The following is a 14206-nucleotide window of genomic DNA, read 5'->3' on the forward strand; positions in this document are numbered from 1 at the left end:
TTAGCCAGCACTAATAATTGTAAACACTCCTTTACCTGAGAAGATAATCTGAAAATCCCGATTGCCTTGTGATGCATCAGGTTATAATTCTTTTTTTTTTCAGTATTTATATACCACTTAGACCTAAGTGGTTTACAGTTTCATTGTACAGGTACTGGATCTGTCTGTCCCTAGTGGGCTCACAATCTAAGTACTACGTTGTACCTGGGGCAACAGTGATTTGCCCAGGGAGCTGCAGAAAGAATTTAAGCTGGTTCCCTGATTTGAAAAATTAGCAAAATTATGTGGTTGATACGGTAAGTTTTTACTTTCTGACACCGTTTTAGGATAAAACAAGCACATTTTAGCTGTTTGAAGAGAAAATTATGAAATAGTTCAAAATATGAAAACTTGTGAAATAGATAAATTGTTTTGCATAAAATATTATTTTTGCCCTTTTGTTCTTCTGCTTTAAAATTCTGTTTGTTTTGTTTTGGCTCCATAAGCTGTTCGTTTTAACAGTTACGAAGTGATAAAACTTGAGGATGTCTGTACCTTTTTCTTTCTTCTTTCCCGGGAAATCTTTGGAGGGTTTTAACTTTAACATACTACAAACCTTCAAGGTTTCAAACGAATTCAGATTACTTCGATTGTTAATTAAGTGTCTACCATTGTTCTTCAGGTTTCCCTTTTTTCTTGGAGCCAGTCAAGTCTTTCCCAGCATCTAAAACATACACACTATGGCTTCCCCCCCCCCCCCCCCCCCCCCCAATCTGCTGAGCAATTTGTACCATTTAAATTCGCCTGCCAGCTTCCACTTTGATTCCTGTACTTCAGTTTCCCTTTGAAATGCAAAGACGTCTTTCAATGCAAATTGTTGCTGTGGTGGCCCAATAAAAGCCTTTGGTCAGGGTGGTGCCTTTTAAACTGGTAGAAAGCTGGCAAGTAGGTTAAGGTGAACGGTTAATCAGGAAGAGCTGAGCTGAGTTAAAGAAAAACCCAGGACAACTTGGAGCCAAAGGAGACGCTGTTTTCCAAGCACATTATGATCGAAGGACCTGTTGGGAAAGATGTATGTGGGTTATCTTTTGGATAAGGACGCCAATATGTACCCCAATTCGGTCAGGCACCCCAGTCTGAACCTGAACCCACAGAATTATGTCCCTGCACCGCCTCAGTATTCTGATTTTGCCAGCTATCATCACGTACCAGGAATTAATAGTGACCCACATCATGGACAACCTGGAGGTACCTGGAGTTCTCCGTACGGGCCCACAAGGGAGGATTGGCACACTTATGGACCGGGACCTGCTTCTTCTACCACTACTGCGGGACAAATTGGATTCAGCCCCACTGATTTTAACCCGGTTCAACCACCAGGCTCGGGACTATTTCCCCCAGCCATGAACAGTTCAGTGCCTCAGCTGTCCCCCAACGCGCAAAGACGCAACCCCTACGAATGGATGAGGCGCACTGGTGTCCCGGGCACGAACACGCAAAGTGGTAAGCGACCTGGGCTTTATTTCCAATTCACCATTTGACAAATGGTTTATCTGTAACCGCATAAATACGTAGAGCAAATGCACCCATATATGTATGTTCCTTTAAAAAAAAAAAAAAAGTTTATATTGTATTTCAGCATGACTTTAAAATAAAGGGCATCCTTTAAACTACTTTTGTTTGCTTTAACGTAGATTAAATAATCTGAGAACGGTACTCAAGTGTTCACTTTTCTGAATTTGTGTTCAGTGTGGTAATGCCCTGGGAGGTGGGTGGCAGTCTCAGGGACTGGCCATAAAATCTGAATTATTTTTCTTTACCCCCGGAGGTGGTCCTTATTCCATACAGGGCGCAGGTACGTGGAAAGGGCACGAGGAGGAGATAGTTCCTACTGGCACTGCCTGCTCTGAGAATCCCAGTTCACAGTGTTAACCAATCTTTATGTCCAGTCAAAGCACACACTCGATAATTAAAAACGAATCACTGTGTAATATTATTACTTTTAATGGACTGCTAACTGTAAAAAAAAGCCGATCAAACAAATAAATAAATAAAAGGTGTAGAGGCTGGTTTTAGATTTTCAGTAGCATTAAATTAGCTCCAGGGTGCCTTCAATCCCAAACCGCTTCCGTTTGAAGTATCGAGATCTTAGTGCAACTAAACCCCAGCGGAGGGAAGTTTAGGCGTCTAATAAAACCCTTACTGTAAACCCGTGTTAAACTTTACAGCTGGGATCTCAGCTCAATTTTGCCCAAGTCGAGAAGTGCCCTACATCATTGCACTCATTAAACAACGACACCTTTGCCACGCAATCCTCCCTTGTTATTAAGAGCCAAGTGCTATATATAGCCAAGGGAGCAGTGTTTAAAAGAGCAGTAATTTTTTTATGAGTTTACCCTATCTGGTTTTTTTTTCTTTTTCTTTATTTTAACGTAAATGAAGAATCCATTAGCCGGACGATTTTTTTGTTTTTTAAGATTACTGTAGGCGCTTCTCTGCACTCATTTCTCCCAAGAACATAAGCCTTGCCATACTGGGACAGACCGAAGGTCCATCAAGCCCAGCATCCTGTTTCCGACAGTGGCCAAACCAGGTCACAAGTACCTGGCAAGATCCCAAAAGATCACAAGTACCTGGCAAGAACCCTGTAGCTAAGGGCTCGAAAAGATGGCACACAATTTGGAAAGAGACCAGAAAAAAAGTTTAAAGTATGCACTATGTATATATTTCAATTATGTGTGTGTGTGTGTGTGTGTGTGTCTACTACTACTACTATTTAGCATTTTTATGCAGCGCTGCACAAACTATCTATCTATCTATCTATCTATCTATCTATCTATACGTGTGTGTGTGTATACATACACACACACACACACTACTACTACTACTACTACTACTTATCATTTCTAAAGCGCCACACACACACACAGATTATATATATATATATATATATATATATATATATATATATATATATATATATATATATATATATATATCTGTGTGTGTGTGTGTGTACACATTTACATACATACACATACAGACACATATGGTGTGAGAAAATGACCTGGAAATTCATTGTCATATGGAAAATAGTTTACATATGCAATAGTTGAACTTCTGAACTTTTATTCTTTGAGGGCAGTTGAGGGAAGGGGGGGGGGGGGTGGAAGAGGCGGAGGGCTCCCCTCAAAGAAAGTGGAAGTGTCTCCACGTGAAAATCCAAATGAACAATTTTGCCAAGTCGCCTCCTGATCAACAGTTCAAAGGGAGCTCGGGCAGAACAAAAGGGGAAGTTGTTTAATGAAAGGAGCTGGAAGTGCTTCCTTGGGGCAAATCCAAATTTTACAAGTTGCTCTTTTTTTTGACACGCAAATCGGGCGTGAAGATATCTGGAGCGGGTCCTGTTTGCCAGGAGGGGAGGAGGAATGGAGGAAACTCTTAATCGTCCCTATTGTCTCCTGCTTTTGTTCTAACCTGTGTCGGGGGCGGGGAAACACGCCGATCAGGGCTTTGATGTTGGAAAGGCTATTCTTCCCAATTATATTTCTAATGCAGCCAGCCAGATAGGCTTGTTCCAGTTCAAACAAAATCTGAAAGTAATGCAAAATATGCTTGTTTTAATACAAGTTTTATGCTAATACAGGGAGGAGATTCTTTCCACTGACCCTACTAAATTTAAATTTGGAGCAGGTGCTTCACGGATCTATGAATACTACTTCTAGGCCCACTGCAATAAAACCAACCAGAGACCGTTGCAAAACTTTCCATCATTTAATGCTTTATAATTCCGGATGTCTGATGTTGATGCTACATTTGTTGCTGGACAGAGTTTTAATAAAATAATTCCATTTGCATTATAACATAAGCCGCAGCTGATGTAAACTGTATATGATATAGAAAGTAACCCTTAGCTACTATTCAAACGAACTGTGGATGAGGATACTCTAATCCCGACCGAGAATGAGTCCTTTAGCCCATACTCTATAGTTATTTAGTTATTTATTTATTACATTTGTATCCCGCACTTTCTCACGAAAAGCAGGCTCAATGCGCTAACATGGTAATAGGTAACACAGAATTTGGTTATGTAAAGTAGGAAGTTAAGCAATATAATGTGGTCATGATTGAATTTCAGGCCTTCTGTTTATGTCTGTTTCTCTGTAGCCATGCATTGCAGTTCTTCATTTGATTAGCCCTCATTGGAAATATAATGGGATTTCCCTTCCAGAGGTAAAAGCAGATAATTCTCAATTCAGGTCCTGCAAGGCCTAACTCACCTGGATTAGAGATCAAAGCTCAGTCAGTTGTACTTGTCTGCAACCAGTTTTAATACTGATCTTGTTATATTTTCTGGATAATGTGATTATTTAAGTAAATTCAAATTCTTAACAAACATATGCAGTTTGATATAAATAACGTTTACTATGAATTCTCTAAATGCCATACTTTTTTTTTTAATTTTAGTTTTTCCAATTTTTAAGACTTGGTTTAAGGCCTTGAAACAAGATTGCTTTTATTCTGTGCCTTGTCACCCACAATGACAATTGCTTTAAAGCACAACCCTTGCATTCAAATACCTACCCAGATGCAGGTGTAAATATAAAAAGGAATTAGCATTTTTTTCCCACTGGCTTGAACATCCTATCCTGTTCCTTAGCTGTTGGATACAGGCAGATGCCTAGCAGCAGGAGCTGACAGGTAGGCTGGGCCTTTCAGTCCGTCTCTTTAGTAGAATGGAGGACAAGCCAAGGTCAGTCGGATGTTGTAGCCAGTGTTTAAGGACCGTGGAGGGGGGGGGGGGTTATAAGCAAATGCACTTTCACCTTTCAGGCAGGGTGGAGTTTTGTTTTTTTTAATACTGCTTTTCTAAATAATTCTGAAGGCATGAGTAGCAATCAACAAGAATAAATTCCAGCTCCCGAGGATCTTACTATCCAAATGGGTACCTGAAATAATAATCTAGGGCGATGCCCCTGGATATATGATTGATTTAATAGATCTTCCAGCCAGAAACAGAATCAGTTCATCACGTACATATCTGAACCTTCACTATGCAAGCTACATTGGACTCACATACAAATCAACTTACGCTTCCAATTTTTCTTACTTAAGTACACAAATGTGGAATGCATTACTGAAAAGAGTGAAAACGACACATGACCATCAAATCTTCAAATGAACTTTAAAGACCTATCTGTTTTGCAAGGCCCTATACTATTGAATCTACTTAGATGCCTCAACTCTATACATGCATTGCAATGAATATTTTATTTCTAATTTCCTTGTCCCTTATTGTATCCCTTTACCCCTAACTTACCTGACTCTTTTTCTAATTTGTATTTGTTTAAAACCTACCGTACTTGGCTTCCACCACTACGGTACTTTGTAAGCCACATTGAGCCTGCTAATATGTGGGAAAATGCGGGATACAAATGTTAGAAATAAATAAATAAATAGAAGGGTGATACATGGAAAGGAATGGAAAACAAAAATGAGGATGTTATAATGCCTTTGTATCGCTCCATGGTGCGACCGCACCTTGAATATTGTGTTCAATTCTGGTTGCCACTTCTCAAAAAAGATATAGTGGAATTAGAAAAGGTGCAGAGAAGGGTGACGAAAATGATAAAGGGGATGGGACAACTTCCCTATCAGGAAAGGCTAAAGTGGCTAGGGCACTTCAGCTTGGAGAAAAGGCGGCTGAGGGGAGATATGATAGAGGTCTATAAAATAATGAGTGGAGTTGAACGGGTAGATGTGAAGTGTCTGTTTACTCTTTCCAAAAATACTAGGACTAGGGGGCATGCGATGAAGCTACAATGTAGTAAATTTAAAACGAATTGGAGAAAAACTTTCTTCACTCAACCTGTAATTAAACTCTGGAATTTGTTGCCAGAGAATGTGGTAAAGGCGGTTAGCTTAGCATAGTTTAAAAAAGGTTTGGACGGCTTCCTAAAGGAAAAACCCATAGACTGTTATTGAATGGGCTTGGGGAAAATCCACTATTTCTGGTATAAGCAGTATAAAATGTTCTGTACTTTTTTGGGATCTTGCCAGGTATTTGTGACCTGGATTGGCCACTGTTGGAAACAGGTGGCCTTGATGGACCTTTGGTCTTTCCCAGTATGGCAATACTTATGTACATATTAGAAAGAGTATTGATGGAAAGTGGAATTTGAGCTTAGATTGCCAGGTTTTCCCCATTGTTCAAACCTCTAGGCATCTTCTTTTTATTTCTCCCAGTACTAAAAGTAGGCACTTAAAAAGGAGGAGGAGGGGGGAGGTAAACTAATATTAGAGAAATTATGGGAAGAAAGAAAAGGACAGACACATATACCTGCCGTCATGTTTCTCTGTTTCTTCTAACTATAGCAATCTAACCGTCTTTGGAGAATCATCTTTTGGCACCAGCAAACCAGGGAGATGTCCTTAAATAATGATTTCCTCCTGCTATCCATCAACAAAAAAAAAAAAAGGGGGGGGGGAGGAAAATCTAAATACTCAGTAGTTTTTAATAAGAGAATCACGAAAACTCCAGGTTCTCTGAAAGACCAACAGATGATAAAATGTTCAGGGTTTGCATAGTGGGAAACCCGAAGCCTGAGAGCCGCAGTGCCAGGCCCCCATTGCTAATCATATTAAGTCGCAATTTACTTGATTAAATTGTGGAAACCTAAGGAGGTGCAGAGTCCATATCTTTTAGATAATAGCAAGGGAGGCCAAATCAAAGTACTGCCTTCGAGATTGCCACATACAAGCTAGATAAAAGCAAAGAGGAGAAGACTTGAAATGCGCCAGAAATTTGAACTGGCGTTATCAAAGAGTTGTCTGGATTCAAATTACTTGGAGTGGATTTCCCCCTACCCCGTGTTTGGTCTGTTATAAAATATGAAGAATCACGCTGACCCTTTTGTCCTTTTGCTTATAAGGTTGGAAAACTGCGTCTTTAATACATCTGAATTTCCAAATTCGGACACGTATTATCCCTGCTATCTGCTAGCTCTGACAAGTGTGCTGAAATTTCATTGAATTACTCCTTTTAAACGTGCAGAAACAATTTTTCTAACCCAGATAAGAACAGTATTTTTAAATAAATGATTATATTCATCAATACAGGGCGTAGCTATCAGCAAAGTCAAACGGACTGTCGTTGTAATATTAATAATACCAGCGCTTGTTTTCTCCCCCTATACATATTAACCATTTTATTACGCTTGTTGTAAATCATAATACATCAAAGGTCTAAGAGTTAATTAGCTTGTTCTGTTGTTCCAGACATACATAAACAGATTCCGTCTGTGGCTGCAGTGTTAGTGCTGAGATAGATACTTCAGAAAAACATATTTAAAGGAAATAGGCAAGGCCCTTTAAAAATATTTATTTTCGGCTCAATTACATCTTCTTTTGGTATTATTCCTAGTAGCCTTTTGACGTTAATTCTACTTTATTATATATCTTTCCATCTACTTTGAAATATAGCCACCTCCTTAAAAAAATATATAAGCAAGAAAATCTGAATTTTCTCCACTTTTCCCAGTACTGCTACTTTACCTAGATCAGTGTGGGGCCTGCATTGGGCACATCGGCACTAACACCCCCCCCCCCCCCCCCCCAAAAAAAAAAGGTCAGATGTAGCAACTTTGAAAGAGCTATCAAAAACTTTTGACAGGTTTTCCCTGCTTGGAAAGCACAACGATGTTAATCTGCAAACCTGGCCATTAGAATTTTGAAATTCAGACCAAGCCATTGAATTTCATTTGTAGCAACTGAAATTGTAAAAACCAGCAAACATACACACAAAAAAAAATCTGTACTCTACCTGCTGTCCTCACTACCACTCTGTGCTTGAATCATGATAGTAATAGCTAGGGATGTGTTCTCTTTACGTTTGGTTTATTAGCTCAGTTTTAAAATGTAGTGCATGCAAAATTGATTTAACGCACAAATTAATCTATGAATTAAGTGTGCACAATTGATTTGCATGCATGAAAAAGTTCTAATGCTTCTTAACATTTCTTTTAATAAAAAGGAATTAAAACTAGCCAAAAATGGCCTGAAAATCATGGAAACAAAATCTAAAAAATGATCCAAAAAAGAATTGATAATTTAACTCCAGAAAAATGCAACTTTTTTCCCCCCTAAGTTCTATGAAACCCAATATATTAGCCCTTTGCTGATTCAGGCCTACGGTAATGGGACAGGCAGTGGCTGTGCCCTGTGATAGACATGTCAGAACAACCCCAAGCCAGACAGATTCAAGCTTTTTTGGCAAAGAAATTTTCCACCTGTGGTGCAAATTCTTATTAGGTGAATTAGATGCAAAGTTCAAAGCAAAGAGAAACGTACTTTCAGTGTATCCACCGCTGCCAGAACCAAGTACGGGTAGAGAGACTGCTTGCAGCATCAGTGACACAAACCACAGTGGTTCTCACCGTTCTGCTTGTGAGCCCATATCCTGTTGGGTTTTCAGGATATGCCTAAGCAGCTCAGGGATCTTCTTATAGCAGAAGAGTCCAACACTAATTAAAGGACATCTACAGACATCCCTTAACCAGCTGTCACCGATTCTACTGGTAGACCTCCTGAAGATACAGTATCTTGATTTTCTTTCCTTTAATTCTATTTCATTCTTGGTTCCCCCTTATGGTGGGCTAAAGTATTTAGTAGTAATTGTTTCATATTATGTTTTCCTTGATTTAAATACTGTCTACTATGTTTACTAAGCGGCGCTATAGACGTGTTAGCGTTTTTAACATGTGTAAATGGTGTATGCGCATTAAACGCTAACGTGCCCATAGAAATGTCTAGACACATTAGTGTTTAATGCGCTTTAAATTTACAGGCATGTTAAAAACGCTAACGCACCTTAGTAAACATACGCCTGTATTTCTAATTTGCATTCAATGGAGGTAATGTAAATTCATTAAAAAAAAATGTAAGAGATACATATGCACATATTGTAGACCCAGTATATGTAAACGGATCTCTTGCATATTCATTGAGGAAATCCAGAAAACTAGATTTACTGTGAGGTTCTAGGTCAGATTTGGGAAGCCCAGTGCTACATTTTGGCCCTGTTCCATGGTGCATGATCTGTGCTCATTATTTACAACTGTAAACTCCAGCCAGTGTGCAAGTAGGAGGGGGTTATGTAGAGAGAAGGAATCCCCAGGACTGGAGTGGGGAAGTAGCCCAATGGTCAGAGCAGCAGCCTGAGAACCAGGGAAGCTAGAGTTTAGAGGGTTTAAAGGCCACTGCTGTTTCTTGTGATCTTGGGCAAATTTAGATGCATTCCCAATTTGCATGCACAATTTAATTGAATACCAAACCAATCAGTGCCAATGACTGTCTTTTAACAAGCAATTATTGGCACCAATTAGATTTAATTGGGACCGATGCACTTAAAGTTAGGTGTGGGATCTGCACCTAAAATTTACACACATTCCAAAAAAGAAGGACATGGAAATGGGAGGGTCATGGGTGTATTGGGGTGGAACAGGGGTGTGACTTTCAGTTACATCTATAATTACACAGGGAAATCCAAACTTAAATAATAAATATTCAACTATTCATAGAAGTTTGAAAATTAGACATTTTGGTTTGTGGGTGTCTCCCCCATGGATAATTAAAGATTCCAAAAGAGAAATCTATACTGACAAATTACATAAATAGGAACCTCAAAGCTCCAGATAGAGTAAATACAACCGTATTGATGAAACCGCTATCAACTTAGGAGTCCATTATTATCATTGGTTCCTGTGAGGAGCAAAGGAGGAAAAATGATCAAGCGCAAAAAACTTACTTTACCTGAGAAAAGCGAATGATCCAAAAAACTCCTTTGTTCCTACCTTTAAACCTAGTGAGAGACACCGTACATCAAACCACCACTAAAACAGACTGAGCCCAACCTACATACAAAACACTAACTGCACAGGCAACCCCCCATCAACCCAGACAAGCCAATATCCTATATAATAATTCTCACCTCCAACGTTCTGAGTTGCCTGGGACCGTGGCTCATTCCGAGTTGATCTGCTAGGCTCCGTAGATCAGGCTGACATCACTGTAGCCATTATGATGTCAACTTCAGAACCCGGGGGGAAAAAAACATGCCTCACAGCTGATCCATGTCCAGAGGAGGGTCGCTGGACATGGGTGGTTGGAGGGGGGGCAGGGGAGAGAGGAGGGTCGCTGGACATGGGTGGCTGGAAGGGCGGCAGGGGAGAGAGAGGAGGGTCGCTGGACATGGGTGGCTAGAGGGGGCAGGGGAGAGAGGAGGGTCGCTGGACATGGGTGGCTGCAGGGGAGCTGAGGAAAACCTTGCTAGCGCCCATTTCATTTGTGTCAGAAACGGGTATTTTTTACTAGTATATATATAAATTTAACACCCAGGACCTTGCAAATTTCAATTACATCTGTAATTATAGAATAATGGTGCTCCATGCATACATTTAGGCATGGGCATTTCCACTACGTTTTCGTTGGTGCAAATGGTTATGCCTACATTTACACGTGACTCTCTGCTTAAGCAGTGAGTTTTTGGTGTTGAATTTTTAGGTTACATTTACAGAATTTACCCCGGCCATAACACTCCATTGCTTCAAGAACAAATTTTGGGGCCCTTTTACTAAACTATGTTGGGCCCTTAACTCACTCGTACTGTGGAATAAGTTGTTGCAGCATTTTCCCCTTTACTTCGTGCTAACCACACATTAACTACTTTTTTCAAAGAATAGTTTTTGGCGGGGACTTGTCATGGGCAGAAAATGGCTGTGGAAGAGTTAACCAGCTAGTGTGTTTGCATTATCACCCATTAACTGGCTAATGCAGAGCTAATACTGGAGCACTTACTGCCTCCTGTAAGTGCTTCTGCATTTCACAGGAAATGTACTTAATGTGAACTTTAGCACATAACCTGAAAAACATTATTTTAAAAAGCCCTTTATGCTGTTGTTATTGTCTTGGTTTGATTGTTCCAATAAACATTTATGCACTAAAAAAATTATACCACAGTATATCTGGGTTTAGTGCATGGAAAGTCTTGCGTTAAAACATGCTAAACCCAGCGAGCCTTAGTAAAAAGGTCCCTTACATTGTAAGCTCACTGGGACAGGGAAATACCTCCTGCTTCTGAATGTAGCATGCTTTGAATTACTACTGAAAGCGCAGGAGCGAAATCCAAAATCTCATCCCTCCTCTTGGACTGTTGGGTCTTGATTCCAGGAAACTGAGATCATTGGTGTGCAAAACATCATACACGGAGAGGCTTATTCAGTACTTCATCCAAGTCAGCATCTGAATTAACCTGCACTATAAAACTGTGGCTATAACGTATATTTTCTACATGCATTTATATTTGTTTGTTTGTTTGTTTTTTTAGTTGAAATGTTTTATTGAGAACTTTTTCAATAATACAGAACAAGAAAAAAACTAACAACAAATAAAATAACTAGTAATTACAAATTTGAATAAAGTACTTCTTGAAAGGATGGTAGTGGTTGCTTATTTAAGTTAAGAGGTAAAAGTGGAGAAAGAAAATGTCAGTTGGCATTGTGTTGAGTTTAAAAAAATGTTTCAAAAGGTTTCCAAATTTGTGCAATTTTAAGATATCTGGTTTTTTTTTAATTTTCAGCAGCTTTTAATTCAAGTTTATGTACTTGGCAAATTGTATGCCACCAAAAAATTACTCTAAGCTTAGTCAAATGTTTCCAAGTAGTTAAAATAGTTTGGGTAGCAAGTGATATGAGAATATCATAAAGGGAATATTGAGAATCATTTAACTTTAAAAATGGGAAGGATGAAAGAAGAATAATTATTGCTTTGGAATGTTGATTTGTCATTTAAAATTTTTTTGTATGTAAATCCAAATATCATTCTAAAAGAATTGTATTATTTTCCATTCGTAAATCATGTGCATTAAGGTAACTTCAAAATGTTTTTAATGCCAGCACTTTTAACTAGATTGCAAGCTCTGTCGAGCAGGGACTGTCTCTTCATGTTCAAGTGTACAGCGCTGCATACGTCTAGTAGCACTTTAGAAATGATAAGTAGTAGTAATAGTAATAGTTATTTGTCTCAGAAATAGACTCTCTCCATTTTCTGAATGGCATCCACAATGCACGGTGTGCTAAAAAAGTATAAGGATTGTAGTTATATTTGGTTTTCATTAATTAGGTCCATAACTCAGTCCCTATGATGCATATCTTCATGCTCAGATTTTGTTCACTCAGGGGAGGGAGTCTTTTACAAGGGTGTGCTAGCGTTTTTAGCTTGCACTAAAAATTCATATGCGCCAATGCTAAGATGCCCATAGGAATATAATGGGTGTCTTAGCAATTAGCGCATGCTGATTTTTAGCACGCACTAAAAATGCTAGCACACCTTTGTAAAAGGGGCTCTCAGAGGTTAGGAATATGGGCATGTCTGAAATCAGGGCTCAAATTCCAGTACTCACTGACACTCACTGTGACCTTGGGCAAGTCACTTCATTTGCTGTTGCCTCAAAAACCCACTTAAACTCCTTGGGGCGGAATATATTATGCCTGGATTCTAAACCAATACCCCCTCCAAAAAAAACAAACAAAAAAAAAACAATAACAATCCACTCTAAACTCTAAACCAAACCATTTAGAAATTCATATATGAAGCAGAAAAACTTGTCCCAGCACCATTGCTTCTTCAAGTCTAATCATCAGTCCAATTTTTCGGTATAGTTTGGCATTAAAAATTAATTGTTTTACTATCAAAAATTACTTGTAATTCTCCATATAAGGGTAGATTCAAGAAAGTGTGCTAAAAATTAGGCATGAAAAATATGGGCACTAAAGGGTGAATTCTATAAATCACACTTAAAAAATTGGCGCTGAAAAAAAAGCTTAACTGCTATTCTATAAGCCGTGCCTAAAGTTAGGTGTGGTTTATGGAATAGTGCTTAGCACGGGGTTGCATATTTATTTATTTGTTGCATTTGTATCCCACATTTTCTCACCTATTTGCAGGCTCAATGTGGCTTACAATATATCGTTATTGGTAGATAATAGATTGGAAGATACAGTTAATGTTACATAGAGCACATGGATGGCATAGTAGAAATTTAGCAATTGAATTAAACAAGAAATTAAATAAGCAGATATAAGAGAAAAACAGTTCTGATTATAGGTAAAGTGGAGATGTGTTACATTTGCATTTGAATATAAATTTAGGCATGTCCATTTGCACCAATGAAAGCATGGTGCAAATGCCCCCACCTAAATTTATGTGTGGAACCCCCTTATTCTATAATTGCATGTATAACTCGAATCTACGCCTATGCTCTGCCCAAAATGCCCATGACCCATTTCTGCTCCCCCTTTTCCAGGATTTCCGCAAAATTTAGGCACAGATTATGTGCCTAAATTTACACACCTTGGTTCATTAATCTCATCCCATGGCTTTTCCTACCATCTCTATGCTGATGACTCCCAAATCTACCTTTCTACCACTGATATCTCACCTTGCATCCAAAACAAAGTTTCAGCGTGCTTGTCTGACATTGCCGTCTGGATGTCTCAACGCCACCTGAAATTAAACATGACCAAAACCGAGCTTCTCATTTTTCCCCCCAAACCCACCTCCCCGCCCCCCCTTCATTTTCTATTTCTGTTGATGGCTCTCTCATTCTCCCTGTCTCCTCAGCTCGAAACCTTGGGGTCATCTTTGACTCTTCTCTCTCCTTCTCTGCTCATATCCAGCAGATTGCCAAGACCTGTCGTTTCTTTCTTTACAACATCCGTAAAATCCGCCCCTTTCTTTCCGAGCACTCTACCAAAACCCTCATCCACACCCTTGTCACCTCTCGTTTAGACTACTGCAATCTGCTTCTTGCTGGCCTCCCACTTGGTCACCTCTCCCCTCTCCAATCGGTTCAAAACTCTGCTGCCCGTCTCGTCTTCCGCCAGGGTCGCTTTACTCATACTACCCCTCTCCTCAAGTCGCTTCACTGGCTCCCTATCCGTTTTCGCATCCTGTTCAAGCTTCTTCTACTAACCTATAAATGTACTCACTCTGCTGCTCCCCAGTATCTCTCCACACTCATCCTTCCCTACACCCCTTCCCGTGCACTCTGCTCCATGGATAAATCCTTCTTATCTGTTCCCTTCTCCACTACTGCCAACTCTAGACTTCGCGCCTTCTGTCTCGCTGCACCCTACGCCTGGAATAAACTTCCTAAGCCCCTACGTCTTGC

At 39.5% G+C, this 14206-nt stretch overlaps 1 protein-coding gene across 1 annotated transcript in view; it reads left to right on the top strand.

Moving 5' to 3' along the window:
* Positions 1 to 1049: 1049 nt before the first annotated feature.
* CDX1 (caudal type homeobox 1) overlaps positions 1050 to 14206 on the top strand; it is a 60862-nt gene continuing 47705 nt past the window's right edge. The window contains exon 1 of the mRNA XM_030212806.1: positions 1050 to 1479. Within this exon, the coding sequence (XP_030068666.1) occupies positions 1050 to 1479 (430 nt within the window). The remainder of the gene's footprint in view (positions 1480 to 14206) is intronic.

The sequence above is a fragment of the Microcaecilia unicolor genome, chromosome 8 (assembly GCF_901765095.1).
Source record: "Microcaecilia unicolor chromosome 8, aMicUni1.1, whole genome shotgun sequence".
Taxonomy (NCBI): domain Eukaryota; kingdom Metazoa; phylum Chordata; class Amphibia; order Gymnophiona; family Siphonopidae; genus Microcaecilia; species Microcaecilia unicolor.